Source organism: Rhinolophus hipposideros (assembly GCF_964194185.1).
Source record: "Rhinolophus hipposideros genome assembly, chromosome: 1".
NCBI lineage: Eukaryota > Metazoa > Chordata > Mammalia > Chiroptera > Rhinolophidae > Rhinolophus > Rhinolophus hipposideros.
This window is the reverse complement of record NC_138047.1, coordinates 50,874,131-50,901,256: the sequence shown is the minus strand read 5'-3', so window position 1 is coordinate 50,901,256 and position 27,126 is coordinate 50,874,131. Positions and strand designations below refer to the sequence as shown.

Below are 27,126 nucleotides of genomic sequence, written 5' to 3'. Positions count from 1 at the left end.
ATATATTAAAATTAGCTAAAATTTAGTTTGAATTTCTACTGGTAATGCACATTTAGAAAATTGGAAACCAAGATATTCTTGTTTTATGTTTACAAAAGAAGACCAGTAAAGAAATTGATAAGAGAATATTGTATGCTACTTCAATTACATTTATTTTTCTTTTATTAACAGGAATAGTGATTCTTCAAGGAAGTGGCTCACATTCAATTTTAGTGACCTGAAATAAATGACAGGCATACAGTTATTAATCCCAATGGGTCATTTGCTTGTGCTTGTAAGGTTTTTGCTTTTAATTACAAATATTGTCTCAAAAGTACGTCTAGTTCAAGGACCGGGAAATGTTCTGTTCAAGAAGACTGAGTAATGCAAGAAAGAAGGCAGAGGCCTTTCATGGTAGATATTAGCTGAAAGTATGTTTGTTTCCTAGAATAGTCCTTTGAATCCTAATATAATCATTAGTATAGTCTACTTTCCCTCAGTTCATCTGGTAATTGACATACCATTAACTTTGTTTTTGATATGATGAGATGATAGCGGCATCTACTGTAAGTGGAACATTCAGTCTTTAGTGTTTTTATAATAATGTGACAATCAGAAGGTAGATTTGGGTTTTAACATTAATTAGAAAAAAAATACATGATTTTCTAAGGAATAGGTTGAAGTCTATTTTAGATCCTAGATCCACAATTTCATCTATTATAATCTGCACATCGGTTAAAGTTTTACCTTCTTTAGCTTTATGATTCAGCTCCAAAACACACAGTTGTTAATGGTAGTAGAAAACATTAAAATACGTTTTGTAAAAATATTTTAATAAGAAAGTGTTTGTTTCTATGACATCACAGAAAACGAGGAATTTGAACACTATGCTGGTTGGATCCTGGAAAGTTAGTCTCTGAGTAGGAACCCTAACTGATCTCTGTCAGAAAAAAAAAAAATTGAAACAAATTGTCACTTAGTGGGGCTAAGTGAAAATATTGTAATTTTTGTCATGGAATGATGTATTCCAATCCACAGACAACAAATTTTAAAAAACACATGCATTGTACTCACATACTTACCACCTATTTCATCTTAAATTGCCCTGGGATTTTTCTTTCTTGTTTACTGTCCGCTAATAGGAGTAGGTGGAGGGACAGACACAGGTATTGGAATAGGAAAATAATAATATCTAAACCATGGATATCTTTGATATAGGAATAGTGGATATGGGCCAAATGGATATCGGTAAGGAGGCACATGAAAGTGTGAAGGTAATTCATTGCTCCCACTGACCTGTTGAAAGAAATTAAATAGGCTTGTTTTACTCTTTACAAAAAAACAGAGTCAAAATAGCCTTTTAACACGTGAATCTTCATTTTTAGGTAGAGGCTTTAGAAGCTCTAAAATGATTTACTTTTTCTATGTGTACTGTGAACAGGGATTCGATTAATTTGCATCATTTTAGAAAAAAATAGGAAATTACTTAGAGATAAATATGTTGTTGTACCTTTCTTCTCATAGCCAAACTTTCCTGATAGCACTTCTATAATTATAAGGTCAAGGGGGAGGGGGTTGATAAGGGGACATCAAGTTTTTCCCTTGCTTTTATACAAGGTCTTCACCTAAACCATGTGTTAGACACAGTCTCCTCTTTATCTCTTCTTTCTTCCGTTTTTCCCTCTCCATCTTCTATCCATATGCCTATCAAGTTATATATCCTTAACACTATAAGTTTCAGCCTCAAAACCATGCTTCCTTTAAGATAATAAGATTTTCATAAGTATAAGCAAATCCCTAAACAAGACTCTCCCTTTAAAAAACATTTTTGATTAACTGTTTAGCCCAACTAGTCTTTTAGTGAATTTAACACTGGTGGGATCATCAATGCTGGCCCACATTTCCTAATTCTCAGGTTTTAATTATTATTATTTTTCACCTTCTCTGGAATGGACTTTTTAGTTAAAGCAAAGTGGAGGCATGAACAATTATGAGCCTTTATTAGGCTAGATAATTTTTGTAATAATTATTATACCTCAGTATAAGCGTAATAATTATTATAAGTGTAATAATTAAGTATAAGTGTAATAATAAGTATAATGTAATAATTATTATACTTCATCACAGTGATTTAAGTTTTAATTTGGGTCCCACTGTTACATGAGATACTGAGGTAATTCCCTTTCTATATGCAGAGATCAAATCCCTGAAGTCTACTCTATTGAATGCTAATACCTAAACTCTTTAAGGATTTCTCTAGGGTTTGAGCTGTTTGGATAAATAAATATCTTTAACTACAGCTATGGATATTTCTCATGGAAATCTTACATGTTAAAAAGAAGAAATGTAACTTACACTTCGTGGTTCTCTTTTCTGGTCTTGAGAGACCTAAAGTTGAAACAATGAAATTAATTCAACTCATGCTGATGAAACACACAAACTAAGAAATATATACATATATGTGAAGGAAAGAATTTGATTATCCACTACTTACTATAATCTTATAGCATTTATTTATTTATTTATTTGACAATTTAGGATTTGAACGTCCAGAAAACATTGTAGGAATCATTTTTCTGAAAAGTATTAATATGTATTTTAAATAATTTAAATTTGCTACTGTACCAAGGCTATGAGGTATTGAACTATACACTGAAAAATACATGATTTATAATATTTTTCTAGAAAATAATATTAAATGGGAAGGTTTTAGGCATGTTTATAAAGTAGAATACAGTGTATGGAGGAAAAAAAATCCTGGGATTCATGATCAGAACAAAAACACTAAATACTCCCGAATGTAGAAATGGATACTTACCGGGAAACCAACAGTTATTGCCAAGATGGCTGTGATCAGAAGCAGAACTTTCATCTTATTCAGAAATATTCTGGAAGTCAGCAGAAAAACCAAATGTTAACATAAATTCAGAAAATCCACTTATACATGTATTATGTTACTAATAGCTCTTTGACCTTTTCCAAGTCACTTAATCTTAGGGCATCGATCTAGTTGTTAATGGGAAACATTGTTTTACAGGTAAAGTTAAAGGTACTTTGCAATTTACGACCATGTTACATAAGTTCTTTTATAAACAAACATTCATATATTACTTAAGAATAATGCTTGTCTGAACATAGTAATAAAAGTAGTCTGGAATGAAATACACCCTCAGTTAATGCAGAGAATTTCAGTGTGGAGTAAAAGTTATTTCGTGGTCTCAGGAAGTTCAAACCACATCTCATATAAGGATCACAAAATTAATTTAGGTGACAGAATTATTTGCGTTGATTCCTAAGCAACCCATAAAATTTCAGGTGTTTAGAGGGACCTATTTTTGACATTTTGGAAAGAACATTTCCAAAGCATTTGGTTTTATTTTAATTTTTATTGTAGATTCCTTCTTATGACACAGTTTGTTATAATTAATGCATCAGTTATGATTGCTAATAAATATTTGAGAAAACTGAGCTCAATTAAATATGTAACTAATGAAATAAACAATAAAACAGAATCTTCTGCATTTATAAAAATTCATCACTAATACAATAAATATGAGTATAATACTTGATTTCAAACATGAATAGGTAATTTTCCCTACGTAATGGTATCACTAGTCATTAATCCCCTTTGTCCTGGCGTAGATGTGATAGACACTAGAGAATATATGGTGGGAGGGGATGGGCAGGGGGGAGTTTGGAAAGGCAATCAAATTGGAAAGAGAAGTTAGTTAGGGAACTTTTCTTCAACTTGCCCCCATATTTACTTATTTATTTGTTTATTTATTCATGATTTCCTGATTACTGATTGTTAGACACTATTCTAGATGTCAGGTATATATAGCTTTATGAAGGTCCTGGTTTCATGGACCTTCATGAGCATACTGTTATAGGTCCAGACATTACGAAGTTGTCTGAAGATTATTTAATGTAAAGTTTTACATTGAGGAAAATGTCATTACCCATATCATCATTATTATTTTGGGGTGGCTTTGAAGTGGTTAATGAAGATTCTAGGGGGATTTCATCACCTCCTAATGCTTCCTAAATATCTAGGAAGAGACAGAAGAATAAAATGAAAAAGAAAAAAGTACTAAAAAAAAAAAAAAAAAAAAAAAAAAGTACTTAAATTTGATTATATTGTCTTTATTTTATGATCAGCATATTGTCTTTATTTTTTATCATATTTACCAAAATTCAAATTGGAATAAAAAAATACCAGATGATGTTATGACTGTGACAAACAAAAGCTAAGTTCGGGGTTCCATAGGATGACTGGCAGTATAGGCAATTAACAGCAAAAATTTTACACACACACACGTATGCTTCTCACAGACACATATACATAGCATAATTTCTGTGTGTAAAGCATTGTGTTAGGTCTTATCAGGGATGTAATGATCAAGCATGATTTCCATCATCTGGCAGCTAGCAAGGAAAGACAGATAAAGATATTTTTATAATATAAAGCAAGGTGTGATAAATACTATACATGGAAATCTATACATAGAAATATTGAGAGTATACAGAAAATAAAAGATAAATTAAGGAGGCAGTTTTGGAGAAGATAGAATTCAAGTAGAACATTTACAATAGGAAGAAATTCAACTGGTTTCAAAGATTATTCAAAACCACAGTGAGCAAATCATATCACAGACTTCTAAATCATGTCATGTAGTCAGGACATAGCATAACTACCAACTACCACATTTTGTTTTTCTACTTCTCAAGCTGTAGTACTAATAGAACTATATTGTTGTTGTATATCTCTGAAAAAAATTAGATGCATTTTCCTGGAGCTCAATTTTACTCAAGAATTTAGAGAAAAACACTTATGTAACTTTTATATTAAAATCAGCATGATATATTATAGAATGTAATGTAAATACAGCAATTTTAAAAGATAAAACAGGAAGGTACAAATAAATTGGCAGTTGTTCATACTTTAGAGAATATCTGGTATTGCATGTTCCCTTTCTTTGCTGACTTGAGACCCCAAAAATTCAAAACGAATGGCCTGAGGCTCTGGAACAGTCTCACTGTACCACCACAGCAGCACTCCACCCTCACAAAGATTTATTCATGGTTATTCTAAAATATGCACTTATTATGGCTTGGTGGAGATTTTAAGAAAAAGTTTTGTAACCGGGTATATGCCAAATGATTGTTTAATTACTTAGTTTACATGATAGTCTCAATAATTTGGCTTTTGATAGTTTAAAGGATATGTGTATATATCTATCTATATAGATAACATACGTAAGATATATATCATAATATACCTTAGTCTACAATGATATTTAAGACCTCTCTTACCTCAAACTTTCCAGTCAATTTCTTCTTTAGAATGCTATTATAAGAGATGGGAAGTGACTGGCCCTGGAGTATTACCACTATTTTATACACTCAGAAGTAATTGAAATGAAGTCTGTGGCTTGAAGGCCTCTCCCCTGGGATCAGTTATTACTCAGTTTTGTCATCAACCATCACAATGTGTTGAAATTTGGGAGTAACCGACATTTACAGTTTCATTGAAACTTTGGCTGACTGGCCACCAAATACATCTATTTGTGGTCTCTTTTCAAAATTTTATGTATCTTGTGTATTTAAAGCTTTCCACTTCACATAATGGTGTCCCATGCTCATATAAATTTTTTTTAAGTTCCGTAATTTAAAAAATATTTTCTCAGCATCCTATTGGTATTGATTATAATCTATTGGAAAGCATTTTTTGGTAGTGTTGTAATTTTAAGAAAACAAAGAATGTTTCAAAAATGTTAAAGATGAGTGAAAACTTTTTGCATGATTCTGCTTTCAGCTTTTTGGTTCTAGTGAGCAGATTTAGAGCGTCACAGATCAGTGGACCATATTTGGGAGCATCAAATCATTGTGGTTACCTTCTGAGACACTATACTCTGTTTTTCAACTAAGGTGTACTTAACAGAAAGAGTATAACCATCAAATGTAGGAGTAAAAACTAGAGCCCTCAAAAACTTCAAGAATCATCTTAAATATGTATCATACTCTGTGTGTGCTATACTCAAGTCATAGAACTTGGGCTTTTTACTATTTGAGAGCCCTCAAGAATATTGCATCCTTGAGGTCAATTTCTATTTCGGTAGAATTTATATGACCTAAATTGTAGTAATACATCAATTTCCTTTCTCATTTATCCTTTCTAGGAATTATTTCTCAAGAGAACTCAGAAAAATAATAACAGCTTACATTTCTTGAGTACTTTACGTGCTCAAGCACACACACATCTAAGCACTTTATATGTATTACATCACTTAATCCTGAAAACAACAAACCTTAAGAGCAAAATACTAATATCAACATCATCCCCACTTTATAGATAAAGAGACTGAAAAGTAGAGAATGCTAGTAACTGGTCTAAGATACCGTAACTAGTTCTCTGGCGGAGATGGTATTAAACATCGGCAATTGAGTTCCAAAACCCACAATCTTAATTAGTGCCTTATATTGTCACTGTAGCAGAAAGTTAGAAAAATCAGTGCAAACCCAGAGAAACACTAAAATTTCTTTACTTATAACTGAACATGTAATCTTATCTCACTGATTTAAATAAAACTGCTTCAAAATGGAAACCTGATATACTAAACCTAATATTGTGTTGTGTATTGCTTTTCATTTTGACCAATCTGGGGTTAGAGTTGGTTTCCCTGGAACTAGCGATAATAAGTTTGTGTGTGTGTGTGTGTGTGTGCATGTGTACATAACATACTATTCACTTTCTTATAACCTGTGTTTCAATTCATTCTACTTATCTACTTATCTGAGACTGTTCTAACATAGGCCGGCCATTACCACTTAATTGTGAAAACCATAAATGCTTTTCTGTCCTCATGTTACTGATATTTGTTGGCATTTAATAGTGGTGACTATGACCATCTGGAAAATTGTCTTTCTTTGTTTGGCTTGTTAAAAACACTTTCCCTTGTTCTTTTTCTACTTTTCTGATAGCAACGTAAGTCTTTGCTGATTCTTTTTTCTCAAGTCATTGTATATGACCTCTTACCTTTTTAGTTTACACTTACTTTGAATAACAAAATCTACTCTGACTTCGTAACCTATGCTTTCAGCTCAAAGTCTTTAATCCAACTGTATATACCATTTAGATGTCTAATGGGTACAACTCATAACTGAACTTATTATTTTTCCCTCCAAATCTGCTCCTCACTTTTATTTCATCTCTCAGTTGATGGTCATTAATTACACATTCATTCAAGTCAAAAATCTGAGATTCACCCTGTACTTTCCTTGTCCCTGCCCTTTGGCATCTAGTGGTAATTAAGTTTTCTCTTCTTGTATATTATCAGAAGCAGTCTCTTTCATCCTCATTACCATTTCCTTCATTTAGTTCCTAATTCACTTACAATAGCTTCTTAATTAGATTCCCTGTCTCCATTATTCTCCAATTCTTCTTCCTCATATGTTTCTAAGATGGCTTTCAAACCTTTTGAAACGCAACTGATGGTAAAAAAAAATGCATGATATGTCATAACTGCGTATATCTGCACACAGACATACACAACTGAAACAGGGTTGTTTTTTTAAAAAAATTAAGTTTCATTTATTAAACTTATTAAACACATAGTATTTTTCCAGTTTTATTGAGATATATTTGGCATATAACATTGGGTAAGTTCAGGTGCAATGTAATAGTTCGTTACATGTATATATATCGTGAAATGAGTGCACAATAATGTTGGTTAACACATCTATCACTTCACATAGTACCATTTTGTGTGTGTGTGGTAAGAACACTTAAGATGTAACTAACTCTCTCAGCAACTTTCAAGTATAAAATACAGTAGTAACTATAATCACAATGCTGTGCATTAGGTCCCCAGAACTTACTAATTTTAAAATAAGAAGTTTGTACTCTTTGACCACCATCACACATTTCCCCCACTGGCAGGCAACCACCAATCTATTATACTTTCCATTTCTATGAGTTTGTTTGTTTGTTTGTTTTTGTTTTAGATTTCACAGATAAGAGAGATCGTACAGTACTTGTCTTTCTAATAAGAACTGTTTGCTTTCCTAATCTTTGATTTCCATTTGTGTTGGCCCAGAAATAGTCCTAATTAAACTAGCAGGTTACATAAAGCTGTGGTTATCCTGTTACTGACAGTCTAGCTATTAAGAGGCAGCAGGAAAAGTGACGTCGATAATGGATACCCCCCCCCCCGCCGCTCCCCCCCAGCTAAATGAAAGGGAGAGCTCTAGATTTGACTGATCTGTATTTAGACTTTTAGATCATCTTCTTTTTCAGCTGTTAAGTGGGCAAGTCAGATTTTCTGAGTCTTGGTTTTCTTATCTTTAAAGTGAAGATAAGATAATCATCTCTGGAATTGGGAATTAAGTGAAATGAAATGTATACAAGTACTCATCATGGTGTCTGACCTTGTAAATGCTGGTTTTATCAGTTTTATCAGCTTTGAGTAGATCATTCCTCTTTCTGCCACACAGCCTCGGGATTCCTTAGATAATTACATTCCTCAGCTAACATAAAAATATATGAAAGCACCTTACATAGTAATTGGAACTGGATCAGGGCTTACTTCATATGTTAGTTAAATCTGAATATAAGTAGGGGAATTTTGAAATCAAGCAGTATCAGGAAAGAGGAATTATTCTTTCTGGTTGGTGATTTAACTTCACCTTCCACAGAATCCACCAAGCACTGACTCACAAGTTGTAATTCTGGTTGAATTCAGGAAATAGAAGTGGCTCTTATTTTCTTGTGTTAATTTTAATTCAAATGGCTAGAATGTGATAACAGAAAACACCCTGGTCTAACAGAATAAAAATTATAGATGTGAAAATCCCTTCTGTAAGTCTTCTGCATGTGTTGGTCCTTCAAAACGCAATGGTAACTGAAGAAACACAACCAGGATGTTTTGCCCAGAAGGAGGCCATGAGTGGCCTTCAAAAGCTGAGCAGGATATCATATGACAGAGGGCTTGGATTTATTTTTGGGGACACAGAGGGCAGAGGTGAAAATTAGCATGTCAAGATATTAAAAATAATCTATAGGGAAAAGCTTTTTAAAAGTGAAAAACACTTATCTCTGCAGATATTCAAGGAGAGGTGAGGCATAACTGGGGTGTAGCTGATGGAATTTTTGTGTGGTGAGCAGAATTGGTTAGATGACTTCATTTGTACTCTTTCAATTATAGTACACTCAGACCGGGTAGTAAATAGGGATGAGAATACCTACGGGAACAGGTTTAGCAATTAATTTTTTTTAATGGCCCATAGGCCTATTCTCATTACAGGATTAGAATTAGTGCATGGAAATGCACATTTTAAGCCATACTATGGGAATATTTAGCTGTGTACTAAGTATTACTTCAATAAGAGAGCAGAAATATTTTGTTCTATATCTTGTGGCTAACAAAGTTCTAGAAATGCAATATGTACACATTCTTTAGGCATTCTTACTCTTTTTGTTTGTATGTGTGAGTTGAAAACCATGAGATATGATCTAACCTTTAATAGGCTTGAATACGTGTCAACACTAAGGAGGCATTTTCTTGTTTAAAAAAGTCTGTGATATCTTCCTTCCAGGAGAATAGATATAGACAAACACCTACATTCTCTTCAAAGCCTCTGAAAATGTTATATATTCAACTAGAAGTGATCTTAGTGACTGTGGATTCCTGAAAAAGAATTAGAATCCTATGTGGCCATGTTGTAGAATCTAAGTGGTTGTCAATACCCCAGTCTCCATGGAACACTAGACCCCCACCTGTTAAAAAGGAAAGTGATCATAGAGTTCTCATGCCTGGAATCAGCACCAGCAAGTGCCAGAGTCATGGCCAGAGACCCATGTCCACTGTAGTGTCCCCTGAAATGGGCCTGGCTTATAGTGGTGCCAAGTATGTGCTTAATACTTATTGAGTAAACAAATTAGGCTCTTCAAAAATTGCTTTGGGTATTTCCTGGTGCTCTTTATCAGTTATACAATAGCTTGAATCCAAAAGGTCAATAGCTGAGAAACCCTGTTATTAACTCTTCCCCACACTCATGAAACATCATTTTATCAGCATAATTTAGAGTTTACATCAAATGCCATCCATAATTTGCTATTTTTCATATGGCTCAAATGATGGAAATTGCCATATTTGATATATATTGCAAGTAGCGTATACAGCCCATTCCAAAACGTTCCTTTTGCAAAATATATCATTTCTTTACTCAAATTTCAACTAAAAATTATAAATACCAAACATTAAAATACTAATGACTTCCTCCTATGCATTTCACTTTTTCTTCAAATGTTTGAATAGAAACTCATATTTTGATATAAAACATGGTTTGTAGAACTGCTACCCAAAATTGCTCTGTGACACAGAGCTTTGTAGACCCTTTCTGTGGTTCCTCCTGAGTAGACATTTTCCCCTGATGCGTGCTCTTCAGAAAGAGGTTAAGAAGTGGCTTATAGAGTCATGCATCAGGATCTGAATTATACCCTCCATTTACTTTAGATGAATGTCTAAACATTTTATAACCACACATTCAGCATTAAAATAACAACAACAATAATTTTCCTGTTTGCCTCATAGCTTTAACAATTTAAATAAAAATGTTTTCTATATGACAGTGTGTTAAAATCCAAGGTCTTTAAATTGAAAATGGTCTCCTTCACGTATGTATCTGATCTCCATGATCATGATCTGGAGTTTCAAGTATTTTTCTCCTTTTATTTTTATCTTTGAATGATCAAAATATAAGAAGCTTCCTGTATTTAATAGAGATTCTAATTATACTAAATCCTAAAGGATCCACATAATTAGAACATGTTCCATTAGTTTTACGTTAATTAAGATAACATCAAAATACTTATGTGCGAGAAGCTGACAAATGCTTTACATGAAATATATTATATGTATTCACAATAACCCTATGGGATAAACTATGCATTTATTCCTATTTTACAAATAAAGAAAATTTGGCTTAGAAAGTTACGTATCTAAGATCACAAATCTAGTAAAGTGTGCAACTGTAACACAGAATTAGTCAGTTCCTAACCACGACACAAATAATATGAAATAAATTAGGGAAAAATCTACTTAGTGAATCATAAAGGGGCTGTACAGATTTTAAATAGTTATGTAATCTGTTATTTTAAAAACTTTTTATATTAAAAAGGTTATGTTCCAACCCATTTGGACAAAAGGATATAATGTATAACAAAGATAATCTTTTAATTTTATGTACTTGAAATAATAACTATATATTCAAAAAGATGATACATTTTGATTTGGACAAGGAAAGTTTTGGAGCAGCCACAAAAATATTTTTTACAATAATTGTACTTCTTAGAAGTCAAATATTAAAAGTTGTTTGTTTTTAAGATATATCAAATATACAAAAATATTAATGGAATTTGCTGTGATATTCAAAGTGTATTGGTAGCATTTTCATGTTTTATAATTTGGGGAGGATTAGTAAACAGGAGTGCTCAGCTGTTGGCCCTTGCTATTTACGAAATTACTTTTGGAGAGAATCAGGTTGTATTCAAAGTAAGTTTTACTCATTAATTTATTAATATGTTAAGCATTTATTATGCTTTATTAGAGATCAGGCACTATGCAAGTCATTATAATGCTGATCAGAGAAGACAGTATCCAGGCCTTCCTAGAGCTTACACCTTCATAGACAAAATAAATAAAAATAACAATAGCATTTATAAGTGAAATGATTAAGGGAGTATGGGTACTGCAGAAATACAGAACAGGTACCCCAGACTAATATAAATGGTCTATGAAAAAGTGTACCAGAAAAAGCAAAAACTTAAGAAGTGATATGATACTCGTCAAATGAAAAGAAGAAGGAATAATGTTCCAGGCAAAGGGAACAGAGTGACATTTCACGTTTCTGAGGTTCATGGCATATTCTATGAAATGTAAAGGAGTATATTTTTGGCTAGAAGGTAGTGATCAATGGGCTTATAGCAAACGTATCAGCAGGATGTAGTAATATGAACCTCGTAAGCCAATTAATGGAATTTAAACAGAAACCAACTTGTTGCATGGTTTTAAGCAGGGGAGCAAAAATGATCAGAGTTCTATTTTTGAATAAACACTCTATTTTAGGGGGAACAAATTCTATAGAGGTGGTTATATATTAATTCTCATAAGAGATGAGGATGTTCTTCAGAGGGTAGAGATAGTGAAGATAAAAGAGATTAAAAAGAGATTTATGAGAGAAAGTCTTCAGAATATAGACTTCCAGCTTTTGTTGTGTGCAGAAAAGTTTATATTGAACTAAAGCTCCTGCTAATAAGAATTATAAACTCTGGGCATAATATAAATAAATAAATAAATGAATAAATAAATAAATAAAACAGTTGAAAGACATTGGAGAATGACCAAAAGTACGTAGAAACTTAAGGAAATTAGACTCTTGCAATAAAGATTAAATCTACATTTACCATATATCACTTTTCTTTAATAGGCACTCCCCATCTGCAGGGTGTGGGGGCTGCAAGACCTCAGTAAGGAAGTCACAGTTTCTGAGACATCAGAGGAAATTTGGGGATGCCAGAGGGGGAAAGTCCCATAATGGAGGGAACCTCTGAGGTAGGAGCCTCAAAATCTGTGTATAAACTCCCCAAATCCTTTGCTGACTATGCATATGCATATGCAAAGCAAGATATCAAGTATCCCAGGGAAAAGCAATAGCTGGAAAAGTTGAAAGAGCAGAGATTTCAGCAACTTCCTGTTGCTGTGGAGACTGAGTTAGGAATTAGAGTTCCAGCAACTTAGAGGAGCTTGATAAACACCACAGACCAGAAGGGCAACCTCATAGGTGTCAAGACCATGTTAATAGGACGTAGTTTTGCCCTAGCACGAAGGACAAAACTGAAATATATGATTATACAAATAAGTAAAAAAAGAAAAGTCTCCATAAGATCAATATGATCCTCCAGTAGATCAACTATGATACTATATACAAATATTGACTAGCTTATCTATATAAAACACATCAAACTACACACTTAAATTATGCATCTAAAAATGCTACTAGAATGTCAGATGAGTGGTAGACTTGTTGGGGTTATCAGTCTGTGAGGGGTGTAAGTGTCTAATCACTATGTTGTTTTGTACACCTGAAAGTAATAATAAAAAAGAAATAAAAAATAAAATTAAAATGCTACTAGATGATGATGATAGATTGGATATGCATGTTATGTTGAAGGGGAGGTCATATATGGATTCTATATTTCAGTTTTAAACTAATGCTGTTATAATCCATTTAGCTAGGAAGCACCCCATGTAGACGTTTGATAGGGAAATTTTTGAATTTATACTGTGGATTATAGAATCTAAGCAAAGCTGATTTTAGAGAAATTATTCTACGTAGAATTTATCTGGTCAACCCTGTGCAAAATTGAGCTCCTTTTCCTGCTTCATCTTTCTTTCACTGGCCTGGGGTAGGAAGATTAGGATGCCAGACTTAAAACAAATAAACAAGCAAACAAAACCTAGTTCTTTGCATGTGTTCTGGTGATATTTTCATAAACTGTACACTCTTGTCTTCCTAACTTTGGTAACAGAAATGATAGAGTTTAAAGCTTTTTTATAATATATTTTGAAAACAGAATGTCTCATTGATAGTAATTATAGTATTCAAGTTTTCACATAGTTGTTGCTCAAGAATACCTTACGACAACATCTTCCTGAAGCAGATTGGATCCTAAACAGAGATCAAGGAATTTATTTTTTAAGTTGTCACTAAATTGGATCTGTTAAAACTATTCAGTCAGAAGTTCCTGTTAATATTGCTGGGAATAAAGAAATAAATTCAGCATGCTTAGTTTAATATTAATGTTTTTATCAACATATTTATTCTTGAAGTAATTTCTCAATGTTTATTATTGCATTTTTTGTGTAGTAATTATCCACTTCATGGTTTTATATGTTAATATTATATTCATATAATCCCCATGTTTCTGAAAGTATTTATTATTATAACCCCTAATATTATCAAACTCTTGATTTGATGCTTAGAGTTTTACAGTTTTCCCTGCAGTTCACTTCTCTTCGCTATACCCTCGGACAGAATAGCTATGTTATACTCATATCTCACTTTAGTTTCTGACTAGCCCCTTTTTCTTCCTCCTTAAAGAGAAAAGTTGAATACTTGCTTTGTTCCAGAATATATTTGAAACACTCAGCATGAATTACCTCATGTAATTTTTCTCAACGACCTCGTGAACTCTTGGAATTTTGAGGCACAATATTCCTAAATGCAGAATACCTCCATTTTATCAGAAAGCTTGGTATTTGACTTCCTATATTACGTCCAATATTAAGCGGTCAGTCAATTATATTCATTCAACTCACCAATTTAGGGGAAAATTATAAAGTATAAGATAAAGGTAGAACAGGTGATTAGTAGATTACTCTTTCATAGGGTAAGCAGTAAATTCCAATAATAACATTACTAAATGTTGGGAAAATCTGTGAATTGTGATCAACTTTAAAGCCTAGAATACTAACCAAATTTGTTTGAAACCACATAATGCATACTCATTCACTCGCTCACTCATTCAGTTTTCTTTTCATATATATATATATATACACTCACACACATCGACATACATCTACATACAAATATCGTAAAGTATATTGAAAATCAGTTTTCCAATTTTCTCAGACTTTCAGCTGAAGGTTCACAGCTAAGAAAATAAGTAAAAAGTACTTCCATAGTCACAGGTAAAAGAGGAAAAATTAACAGTTTCTGAGTACTTTGTGTGAGCCAGGTATCTTACATGTGTTATTTCATGTAGTACTTCCAGAAATTCTAAAAGGTAGATATGGTTATCTCAACTCAGGATAAGTGACTTGCTGAAGGTTCAAAACCAAATTGAAAGTCAGATCTGGTGAAATCCAAAACCAATGCCCTATTATATACACGATATTTCCTTCCCAGCATACATCTTCCTGGGGAATTTATCCTTTTGGATCAGGACAGTCATCTCTCTGTGTAGCTGTGTCACACTGGGAGCATGCACTTTATGATATCTGCTACCAAATAATTTTAATCCTAAGGGAGAGTGCATAAAAAGGAATCTAGCTGAATGGGCCTGGGGGAAATAATGAGAGAATATGTCAAAGTTAGGTACATTTGTTCATCAGTCACAATCATCACACTCAGAAATCCAATGACAAATCTTTATTCTCATCAATTATATCATTTTCCATAACCATCTTTTATTAATGCAATTATCCAATTAATTCAGTGATATTAGTTTTATTCTCATTATTCGCATTAGTGTTACTTTCTAGATTATGCAATGATAGGGTGTTGGAAAAGAAATATAATCTTGTAAAGACAGGACTGATTAAGTGATTGCTTTATTTTTCTAGTGCAAAATTACTTATACATTAAAAGAAATTCAGGAGAAAAGCCAAGATATTTTATATATTTCAAAGAACTGATATTAGCATTGAGGAAGCAAATAGCCTAAAATGATATCTGAGGCACCACCATGTCTTTTTCTCTGAAAAACAAGAGAACAACATTTTAGTACCATTAGACTATGTAAAATTTCCTAGATATTTTCTAAATTGCTTAGAGAACAAATGGAAAACTTTACTTTTTCTGGCATTAATGCCCTGTAGAGTGAAGGTCACACTATACTGAAATCCTGTTAGTATTTCTGATTTAATAATTTGAATTGTATTGTACAAAATGTTGCATTACAGGAGAGACTTTTCTAAAAAGGTACCAACACTATTCACTTCTGGTTGTATTTTCATAGACTTTTTTTTGTTTTTTCATCTGAAGAATGCTGAGTATTCATTTTCATGGAAGTTGGAATCAAAAGAGACTCATAGGCAGCAGGGAGGAGATTTCAATAAACTTTGCCTTTCAATTTCCCCTTCTGGCAAAATTATTTGTGTTTTAGTGTGTATTTTTTACTTCTTGGTGCCATGCCAACCTATCCTCCTTTCAAACACCCACTGGCCTAACATCCAACCGAGCCTATTGGTACAGGTAATTAAGGTTATGTTTGACATAAAAGTCATGGAATTTTAAATGTTCATGTGATTGTGCAATTTTTTTTATCACTTTGAGACTTTATTTTATCCCAATTTAATACAAATGTATTGGCATTACAACTTACAGTTTGCAATGTGAAGCAATGATTTGGGAGATCTGACTCTGTATATAGTATCTATAGAATATCTTTTACATGGACCTAGTATATTTACTCTTTGTGTTTTCAGAGTTTATACCAAGTTTATGGCATAGGCAGACATGATTCTCAAAAATTTATTTTGATTTTTAAAAAATTGCTGATGTCCCATAAATATTATTAGTTTTGTAGGAATATATAAACACTATTTTTTTTTCATTTTGTTAATGTATCTTCATTAGTTTCCCTGACAGTTTTTTTTATTTGTTTGTTTTTCTCTTTTAATTTAGGATATGTCATAGTACTTAATGCATGCCTCTTGTCAAATACCTACCAAAAACTCTGAAAGATTAGGACAAAATCTTATGGTTCCTTTAGGCTACCAGTCTTGGCCTATTGAGAAAAGAACATTCATAAGAAGCTCTTATTAAATTAAAATTAATTATATTCTGATTACTTGATTGTCACTGAGCAATTATTGACCTCCCCATTTAAGGTTAAGACCATATATTCTACTGTATCATTAACTTTCTCATTATTTCCATAACTAAGTCCTATAAATTAAGCACTAACTTTATAGAGAAGAATTCTATTAGACAATAATTTTGTACATAAAATGAATCTTTGATTACTCTACCTTCTCTTCCATGAGCTCTGGGGTAATAGTTGGGTCTATATCAGAAGCATAAATACTTGTGCTGGGTTTCTGTGGAGTTGAAGGAATGAAAATTCCTCCACTGGCAGGCCTAAAGTTTATAATTTCTTTTTGCAAATATGGTATCACTCCTCCTGCTGGCTATAGAGAATGAGAAAGAAAATAAGCTAGTTACAGGATCAAGCACAAGGTCAAATTGGAAGAATATAAAGCAACAGGATTGAGATGCAGGGCAACAAATGTATTTAAGAAGTAAGTGCTTTAGTATTTTCTAGATTATAATCTATCCTTTAGAGAGACCATGCCTATATACCCGGAGATGTGGATGTCTCTTTCTACCTGATTTTAAATGAGTGTATCTAGGAGAGTATCTGACATACAGTAGTCCCTCAATAAATATTTGATCAACGAGTAAATATTGGCAAAAAATTACAGGGAGAAGATGTAAGACTCATTGATGGAATAATGATAATAAAGTTTTCATTAAAATGAACAATAGTGCAGGAAACTGGAGGTTGTCAGTCACTGATTTCTAGTACCTAGCAATGTGTGGTAAGGAATCTTACCAATGCTCCAGTTTCAGGAGCTGTGCCTATGAAGGTATCAAACGTTAGTTGTTGCTGTCCTGGTATAACCTGAAAAATTGGAAAGTTTTAAAAGTTTAAATCATTAATCTATAAAATATATTGTTTTGCACCCAAGAGACTTAAACATTTCCCAACTTCTTAACCTACCTAGTTTCTTTTCTTTTCTTTTTTTTTTTTTTAAAGATTTTATTGGGGAAGGGGAATAGGACTTTATTGGGTAATGGTGTGTACTTCCAGGACTTTTCCAAGTCAAGTTGTTGTCCTTTCACTCTAAGTTGTGGAGAGCGCAGCTCAGCTCCAGGTCCAGTTGCCAGTTGCTAGTTGCAGGGGGCACAGCCCACCATCCCTTGCAGGAGTCGAACCAGACAACCTTGTGGTTGAGAGGATGCGCTCCAACCAACTGAGCCATTCGGGAGCTCAGCAGCAGCTCAGTTCAAGGTGCCATGTTCAATCTTAGTTGTAGGGGGCGCTGCCCACCATCCCTTGCGGGACTAGAGGAATTGAACTGGCAACCTTGTGGTTGAGAGCCCACTGGCCCATGTGGGAATGGAACTGGCAGCCTTCGGAGTTAGGAGCATTGAGCTCTAACTGCCTCAACCTACCTAGTTTCTTAGAAACAAAAATAATCATTTACATTTAAGAAAGAGAAAAACAGCCATTAACTCAGGGAAACTGGCCTGACACAACAGCTCTGCTTGTGTTGTCCGATGCTTGCCTGACATTCTTTGCTAGGCCCTGGACTTCCGTTGAACATTAACAGCCCTATAGAACACCAACGTCAGACAAGGTCGACTGTAAACACTTTGTAATTTTGCCTAAAGCAAGATTATGGTGTAAGCCACGAAAATACCAGACATCCTTGTATCCTGGCTAATCTGAGTAACTCACTTCTTTACCAATCAGAGTATTGCCTTGCTCCATTGTTCTTACCTTCGAGATAAGAATCATTAAGTTACCCAATCATAGAATTATGCCTCCCCACATCTTGAGAACATCCAATCTAGGGTGAACGTCACTATTTGAACTCTCCCCAAAATTTCCTGACACAACCCCAGATCCTATAAAATGTAATTTCAATACCTTCCTATTAAGACACCCCACATTTCTTCATGGTGCGTGTTCTCCCTCATTGCAATGAGTGGATAAATCCAACTTTGTTCTTCTAGGGATCTGTTCTTGGTTTTGGGCTGAATGGCACTGATAGATTTATTAGGTTATGCAGCAAGTAGTTACAAAAGTTTGCTGTTTTTCTTTTCTAATGGAAAAGTATGCATTTACTTACAGGTTCTGTTTGCTGTGCGATATATCCAAATTGAGTATAGAATGGTATCTGTCAGATTTTTGAAAACATACATTAGAATTTCTATGATTATTTTTCTCATAATTTTGTGATAAATGGTTATATAAAATTATATATTATATCAAATGCTTTTTTGAAAGTTCATATCTTCTTTTTTTAATTAAAGTTTATTGGGGTGACAATGGTTAGTAAAGTTACATAGGCTTCAGATGTACAATTCTGTATTACATCATCTATATATCACATAGTATGTTCACCATCCAGAGTTAGTTCTCCTTCCATCACCATATATTTGATCCTGTTTACTCTCATCTACCACCACCCTCCCCCCTTACCTTTTGGTAATCACTAAACTATTGTCTATGACTTTTTATTTCTTTGTCTGTTTTGTTCCTTTGTGGCTTTCCATTTTATATCCCACATATCAGTGAAATCATATGGTTCTCAACTTTTTCTGTCTGACTTACAATGAAATACTATTCTGCCATAAGAAAAGATTAAATGGTGCCATTTACAACAATGTGGATGCATTTTGAGATTATTATGTTAAGTGATTTTATTCTTTGAAAATCCAGCCTTAGAGCATTTCCAAATTAGTGATATGTTAGGAGAAAGCACTGCATCCTTTTATGACCAGCAGTTCAAACTGTTGAGTTTTTGCACTAAACATACACAGATATTTTCTCCTCTGAAAATGTACGTTATCCTCTCTTTTCTTACATGGAACTAATCAGATTAAAATCAAACACTGGAAGTACCTGCTCCTCAAATTGCTGTTGTCCTGTTTGTGGAGGTGACTGTGTTACTGTTTGCTGAGGTTGTTCCCAGGGTAGGAGCATGTAAACCGGATAGTACTGAAGCATCTATTTGTAGACAGAAATGTTTGTAAGAGCTTCTTTTGAATCAGCATAGGCCTTTAAAAAAAGTCTTCTAATGTCAATATTATGTTAAAGCTGATATATATCCAGCAATTTTATGAACAAAAGAATGCATAAAGCAGTCCTTCCCAAACTTTAGAACAACTTACATTGCATGTGATACTGAACTTTGTTTCGAGGTTGCTTGTCAAACACATTTAGGAAGTAGTGGGTTCAACTAAAAGAACATGCTTTTTAAAAAGGGCACCTTGGACTTTATATACAAATTTAAGACTTTATATACAAATTACTTTGCATATATCTAAGAAGAGGACAGACTATACAGCATTTCCTCTATATTTTTTGAGAATCATTTTTCTGCATGACAGGGTATTAGAAAATCTACCATAATGATTGGAATGTGAAGAATTAAATTGCCTTTAATAATTGACATTTTATTAAAACAATCTATATAGATTGTAGAATATTTTGAAAATATTCTACAAGGAACAAATAAAATCACTTACAACTTCACCACCCACATTATCATCTACTGGCTTCCACTTAGATCTGCATTTCTATATATGCATATGTGTTTATAGAAGATGGAGATCATAGTACATACATAGTTTTGTATGCTGTTTTGTATCCAAGTATAATTAAATAAGAGACTATATTAGACATAAGAATTCAAAAAAGCAGCAACTATGATTTGAGAAATACATTTTGTGCAGTGGTTCTTAATCTTGACTAAAAATCAAAATCACCTATTGAGCATTTTAACAGATAATCGTATTTGTGTTCTACTCATGTGGTTTTGATTCATTAGGTGTGTGTAGGATCCAGGCACTTGAAATTTTCAAAATTACTACTAGAGATTCTAACCCAACCGATGGTGATGAGCCACTGGTTTAGTGGTTAAAGGAAGGGTGAAAAATTATGTTTTAACTCAGCTATTTACTTCAATTAGGATTGGGAATTTAATCTCATTAAGACTTAGTTTCCTGATACTTAAGATGAAGTAATTCCACATATAATGTGTCTAACTGTCTAAATACTATGGCATACAATGAGATAATGTCTAGAAGTAATTTTTGGTTTTAGACAAAATTGTATAATTATCATTACAGTAGAGTCAAGTGGTCTAACTTTTTATGAGTGATCAATACTCTGCTGGTAAATAATATAATTTATATCCTTATTTCTTTGATCTCATAATATTATAAAATTAATTAGCCCAATCCCGAGAGGGTTTTCCATGTTATTCTAATGATTCTAGTAGTTTACATTCAGGTTTTGAAGATTCTCCTATTTTATGAAAATAACCACCATTTGACTGTAATGTGGAATCAAACTGAAAATATATAGGAACCTGGAATGTTTTCAGCAGAATTTCATAACTATAGAATATTGTGGGCAAGTGTTTCTTGCATCATATCATATTTTATCATATTTTATCTTGCATCTCTACCTCATATCATATTTTATCAATTCAATACATCTTCCTCTGAAAAACAATTTAGTGTTAGGCAAAGTCCGCCCCTAGTATTTCTTTTGAGTGTTTCCCAAATGCCCGCACTTTGAATGCAGAAAAGACATTATTTAGGGCTTAGTGAGCTCCTTTATTCTCAACACAGTAATGCTCTGGGAACTCAGGGGTCCTGGGGATTCACCTTAGGAGCCTTTCTTCAGGCATTATTAGATGAGCCTGACATTAACAAATGACAACAGCCCAGCAGTAGCAGTATCCAGACAGTAATATCATTGTAGGGGTTTTTATAACCTTGCTATAGGAGTCAGAGCTACAGATATTAAAACAAAACAAAACAAGCAAAAAAACATTCAACCAGGGTGTATGTACTATTTCTATAGGACTGATGATATCCTATTTATTTACCTGTGCTTGCTCTTGAGGCATTTTGAATGAGAACACATAGGGCATCGCCTGCCAAAAAAGGAATCATAAAAATGTTTTATTTGATTTTTTAATTTAAAATTCCAGAGCTGTTTTTCTTAGCCCTAACCCACATAAATCTATCATGTGTATTAGTAGACTTCTATGACAACAAAGGTCATCTATTATACGTACCATCATTAATGCAAATTGTCTCTTTTTTAAAGGTAAAGTTTCCCTAATTATCTTTTCCAAGACATGTTTAACAATTTTGATTTGTGGCTATGATCCTACAATAGCTGATTTAAATGGTATTTTTCATGTTAGAAATCAGAAGATACAGAAGTACTTCCAGTGGTAGTAGAAACCTATTGTAAGACAATTCTTGCTCAATAACTCCTACCTTATTTCAACAATCAACTTGCATTGTCTCTCCTCTGAACACCAAAATGGAAGAGGCTCAACTTACGTGATTCAGGCCCTGTTGGGTCTGCGATAGTGTTTGAGGCTGTGAGGGGTCCAGTTGTCCCACCTGGGTTCCTTGGGCAAAACTGGCCTGGGCTGGGAAAGTCATCTGATTTGGGAACAGTCTAGCAAACTGGTCTAGAGTTGATAAAGAGAATGGGGAGAGTCCCGGAATTTGAGATTGTTGCTGCGGTTGCAGGATCCCAGAGAAAGGAGGGATCCATGAATTAAATGGGCCCTGGGAAGATACAAAAGAAAGAAAACATTTCTGTTTCATTTAAAAAATAATTGAAAATCAATCCTGAGCAGGAAAGAGGCAAAATGTAAACAATTTCTATATTTTCATAGCCACATTACCAAAAAAGGACAGCATCTTGGCACATTATGAACTATGTAAATAACATGAACAATGCTCAACTCCCCAAGGTTGTGAGGAATATGGGGCAGAATAAGGGGGATAAAGAGTACAGTTTCTGCAGTTGCTAGACTAGTTTCAAATCTTTTTTTAACCAGTAAGCTGAGTATGACTTTATGTAAAATAATTAATTTCAGCATCTCATAGCTGTGAGAATCGGTGCCTGGCATATACCAACGTCTCAATGAATAAGTTAATCAGATTTTTTTTTTCACTGTAGTCTCCAAACAAACAGTCATTAGAATATATGGGGCAAGTTCATAACTTTAAAAATTGACATTTCAAAAGTGAAAAATGTTTGTTCTCATACAAAGTACCATAACAAGAAATGGGCAGTAGAAAAACATTCTTAAAACAATTATTGTGGTAGAGGTACCTGAAGCCGTAGTGGCTGAAGCTGAGCATTATTAAGATTCAACAGTAACTAAAAAAAGAAAGATAATATGAAAACAAGATTAATATACATGCTAAAATTAAGAACAGTGTTTACTACAAATACAGCACAAGTCAAAGCTGATGGATCAGTTTCCTGTTAAAGGTGAGTTTTCTCACTAAGCTTATACTAAATTGCGATTAGTATAAGTGATTAGAGGTTGGAATTTAACTACCTCTCCCCTGCTGTGTATGAGACTGTACAACTTTAGCCAATTCCAGTGGTTTAGTTACTCATTTTATGGTCTTAAACACCTATATACACCTGTATTAAGTGCTATTAGAATAAAAGATATGCAAGACTCTGTCATTGCCTTTAAATAATTTACAATCAAACAAGGGAGGAAAGTAATATTTTAGAAGTAATCCAGTATATAAGACACAGGTGAACATTGAAAATGCCTTTGGATATAAGAGCATTGAAGAACCAAAGAAACTTACTGTCTCTAACTAGGTATTGAATTTTACCCCCTCTGGATTTTTTGAAAAAGACAAACAAAAAGGAGGAGATTGTTTTAAGTTTTTAAACTAACCTCATTGCTGTTGCTTGCAGATAAAAGGTGCTGTGGGATAAGCTAAAAAAAAAAAAAAAAGTAAAAGAAGGATTTGTTACAGGTTTTACACAATAATTTCAGTTGTACCATGAAATCACTTACCGGAGCTGACAATGTGGCTCCCAGTAGCCCCAAAATAATTATACTTTTCATTTTCAGATGAAGTATCTAGAAAATAAATTGTGAGATTTAGCTTTAAAAAGACCATGTAAAATCATGATAACAAAAATTAGCTGGTATTGTTCAATCAGAAGAATAGTTGAAGGAAATTTAGAGTATTTCCTTATATATTAGTATTTAAAATAAAAAGGCATATTTATAAATAGCTATAAGAAAAAATATTCTTTTCTCCCAGAGCATCCGCTTATAAAAAACAAAATTGTTTGCTCGTGATTTTAGCTTGACTAAATGACTCATTTGGTGGCATATGATGCAGTTGAATGAGTTATGAACAAGACTGCCTCATCCTTTGTACTGTTTTACGCTGAAGTGTATTAATCCTTCTGATCATGGGAGGCCCATGACTAGATCCTTATGAAGAAAACAATTTTAATGTCTATTTAATGTAATAGTAAAAATACTTCAATAAAGATCTGACAATAGAAGTTCAATACCAGATAATTTTCATTTAAAAGTCTAGTAACATTAAAATATATTAAAATGAAGAAACTGAGTCATTATTTTTCTAATTCAGGGAAAAAGTTTATAAAATTAAGCTGCAAAATTGATTTATAGTGCAACCCATGGAAGTATATTATCTTGTCCTCCAAATGAGAAAACCCTGCCCTACTTCAAAATCACTGACCTATATAAGCAGTTAGGGTGACCTTAGTGGTCTATCCTGTAGAGTTGACTGATTTTTGATTCACACAAATATGAAAGCAAAGATTTAATATCTTACCTCACTCTTTTGCTTATGAAGAGATAGCTAGACCCACGCAAGATCTATGTTCTTTTTGTCTTTCAGCTCTGCTGCTTAGAACATCTCTTATATTTTAAAACCCATCTTTGAAAAAAAGGACCAATCATTGTTCAAAAGGACCAGTGATTCAGTGGGTTTCAGACAATGGCTTAGCTAATAACCCCTTTCCTAATCATCTAGGTGGTATATGGATTCCCACACTTTAGTAATGTCATTAAATTACCCTCTAAGAAATGTTTCCCTGTGATCATTCCTGGTTTCTGCTTTGCTTATGATTAAATCTTCTAGAATAATTTCATCCTACATCCTTAAAATGGATACCTAATAGAGTAACTTTAAAAGTCTTTATTAAGTTCAAAGATCAATGGGGATTTTAAAGAATAAAACATGGAATTATTAGACATAAGGCATAGGTCTAAAAGACAAAAATTCAAAACCTAATTAGGGGCAGTAAAAATTCTTTGGTTCTTCAATGCTTGCCTGAGTAAATGTGAGCTAGTTTCTCTTAGGTTTGACCTTGAAAACATCAGTAAATCTTCCACTATGGAATGAAATCCTAAAAACAATTACTAAATCTCTATGTTTATGACATGTATGTTCCCATGTGATCATACTGCTTAGAATAAGTAATTTAATAAATACAAAGCATGATGGCCTACATTTTTAAAAATAGTGGTAAGTGAATGTTTTGCATTTAAAAGTTTTTCTTTTGCTAGCGATGATTTTAATATTCAAAATACAACTAGTATTCTTATCTCTACATCAGTGTTACTTAAATTTTCTTCATAAAGTGAGTTATATGTTTACTTGTCTTGTTGGTTTTTTTCTACGTGTCAATATTAACAACATGTTAATATCAATCCCACTCTGATAGCCCAGGATCATAAATGTGATAATGTATTACCAATTAATTTCTATTGTGGAAGACTTCTTTGGCAAATTTAATATTAAACAACTAATTGTGGCCTTATCAGACAGGAAAAAAAAGCTAGTGCCTTTAAATGAATTTGTTTTTTTCAGTTGGATGACACACTTCTTAGAACTTGAATGGCTCATTAATACTGAAATGACATTAGCATTTTTTTAAATCTAGACTAAAAAACCAGAAGGACAAAAAAAGTTAGTTAAAATAACAAAAACCTTTTCTTACTAAAAAAGGAAAGTTACTAGTAAGATTTTATATATATTAGAAAGGAACTTTCCCAAGATTTATGAATGTTATCTGTTTTAGATGAGCTAAATAGACCACCCTGGATGTTGATGGCAGATTTCAGTAGAGTTGGGTGGTTAGTGTAATCAATTGTAGCCTGAAAAATACAGTAGATTGATTGAGTGGGTAAACAAGGTAGATGGTGCTATGTTGCCTATTGATATATATATTTATAATTAATAACCTTGGTCTATTCTGAATATTACCAAATTAAATTTAATACACCATAAACTCTCACTCTCCTGAGATTTTCCATTGCGTTGTACAAGGTCTTAGACAGTTAATCCCACTCTTAGCCAAAAAGTTGTCAGGGCCAAGTACTGAAAAAGTTAGGAACTGTATTACAGAGCCAAAATTTAGTCAATGTAAAAATATCCTAGTGATGAATCGTTTCACCTAGCTACATTCCTCATATTCGAAGGTAGTTAGATAGGAGATTTATGTCATTACTTTTTGTTTTTGTTTTTATTTTCTGTTACTTGAATAGTCTAAACAAAAGTGGTTCAAACTCTCTGGTTATACAACAAGTGAAAGTGGAAAAGAACAGGCTATGCTTTCCTACCGAATAGCTTCTAACTCCCTCTGTCCTTGGAGGCAAAGTTATCTCTTGGTAGGAGGGGAAGTGGCAAGGGGCCCTAGTTTAATTCTTATCACATTATAGTATGGATATTGTCTTTGTATTTCTTCCATTTATGTATGTTGAACTTATTCATTTTTCTATCCCACGTGAGTCACCCCATAGGTACTCCTACTAGGAAATTAAATAAATGGGTTCCTTTATTCAGGGGAGAAAAAAGGTGACACAGATCCAGAGCAATGTCAGTCTGTATGGATTAAGGTGCGGAAACCTTAAATTGAGGCACCTTAAGGTGAGGAAATCTGGAACCAGATATTGTCACTGTGACTTCATTATTTTGTTTTAGTTCAATTACCAGAACACCAGACACCCTTTATTCACCTAAAAGTACAAGAACACATATCAATGCCAAGTACATACGACTGTTGGATTGTGTACTATTTTAATTATCTTGGTCTTAATTCTGTTCCAATAACATAAATGATGAAGAGGAAACAGCTGGCTTATAAGTTAGTCCTTTCAAAACATCTGATTCTTTTCCCCTTCAACTAACCTGAAAAATCAGTTACAAGGTTTACAGAGAACCATTGGGAAGTAGACCAATATTCTGTGAAGCAAAAGAATAGATTTGAATTTTAGCACTGCTTATAACAAAAAATTATTTTCTTACATATGAGTTTTAATTTTCCAGGAACTTTTATTTACATATCAAGGTAGGCGGGATACATATATCACCTCCACATTTCAATGAGGAAGATGGGGTACAGAACGCTCAGTTCATTCATTTATTCATACAACAATATTAGTGTGCAGCTTCTACGGTCCATGTCCTTGCTAGGCATTGAGCACTTAGTGTTAATGAAAGAGATGTGGTTTCTGCCTTCATGGAAATTACTGTTTTTTTCCACTGTTAAGAAAGTAACAGAATTGTGTCTACTATGCAGATTTTGATTACTAATCACATAGTTTTTGTAAAGCACTAAGCTACCTAACCAGAGAGGAGAAAGGCATAGCACAATTTCAAATATAAATAACAGATAGAAATAATAAATTATAAAAATGAGTGTTTTCATATGTTGCCAGAGTTTAATCATGAATCTCA

At 33.2% G+C, this 27,126-nt stretch overlaps 2 protein-coding genes across 2 annotated transcripts; both read right to left on the bottom strand.

Moving 5' to 3' along the window:
• Positions 1 to 1,104: 1,104 nt before the first annotated feature.
• On the bottom strand, positions 1,105 to 2,851 carry FDCSP (follicular dendritic cell secreted protein; the record flags this gene model as incomplete). Its single annotated transcript, XM_081052403.1, has 3 exons — positions 1,105 to 1,275; positions 2,335 to 2,367; positions 2,798 to 2,851. 3 exons carry the CDS (start codon positions 2,849 to 2,851, stop codon positions 1,105 to 1,107), a joined length of 258 nt encoding a protein of 85 aa, XP_080908529.1.
• A 13,668-nt stretch (positions 2,852 to 16,519) lies between these two features.
• ODAM (odontogenic, ameloblast associated) lies at positions 16,520 to 23,468 on the bottom strand (the record flags this gene model as incomplete). The annotated part of the gene is made up of 10 exons (XM_081039501.1): positions 16,520 to 16,549; positions 16,794 to 16,952; positions 17,378 to 17,446; positions 18,681 to 18,728; positions 19,457 to 19,561; positions 21,453 to 21,500; positions 21,919 to 22,152; positions 22,706 to 22,753; positions 23,295 to 23,336; positions 23,418 to 23,468. The coding sequence occupies 10 exons, from the start codon at positions 23,466 to 23,468 to the stop codon at positions 16,520 to 16,522; spliced, it is 834 nt and encodes a 277-aa protein (XP_080895627.1).
• Positions 23,469 to 27,126: the final 3,658 nt, after the last annotated feature.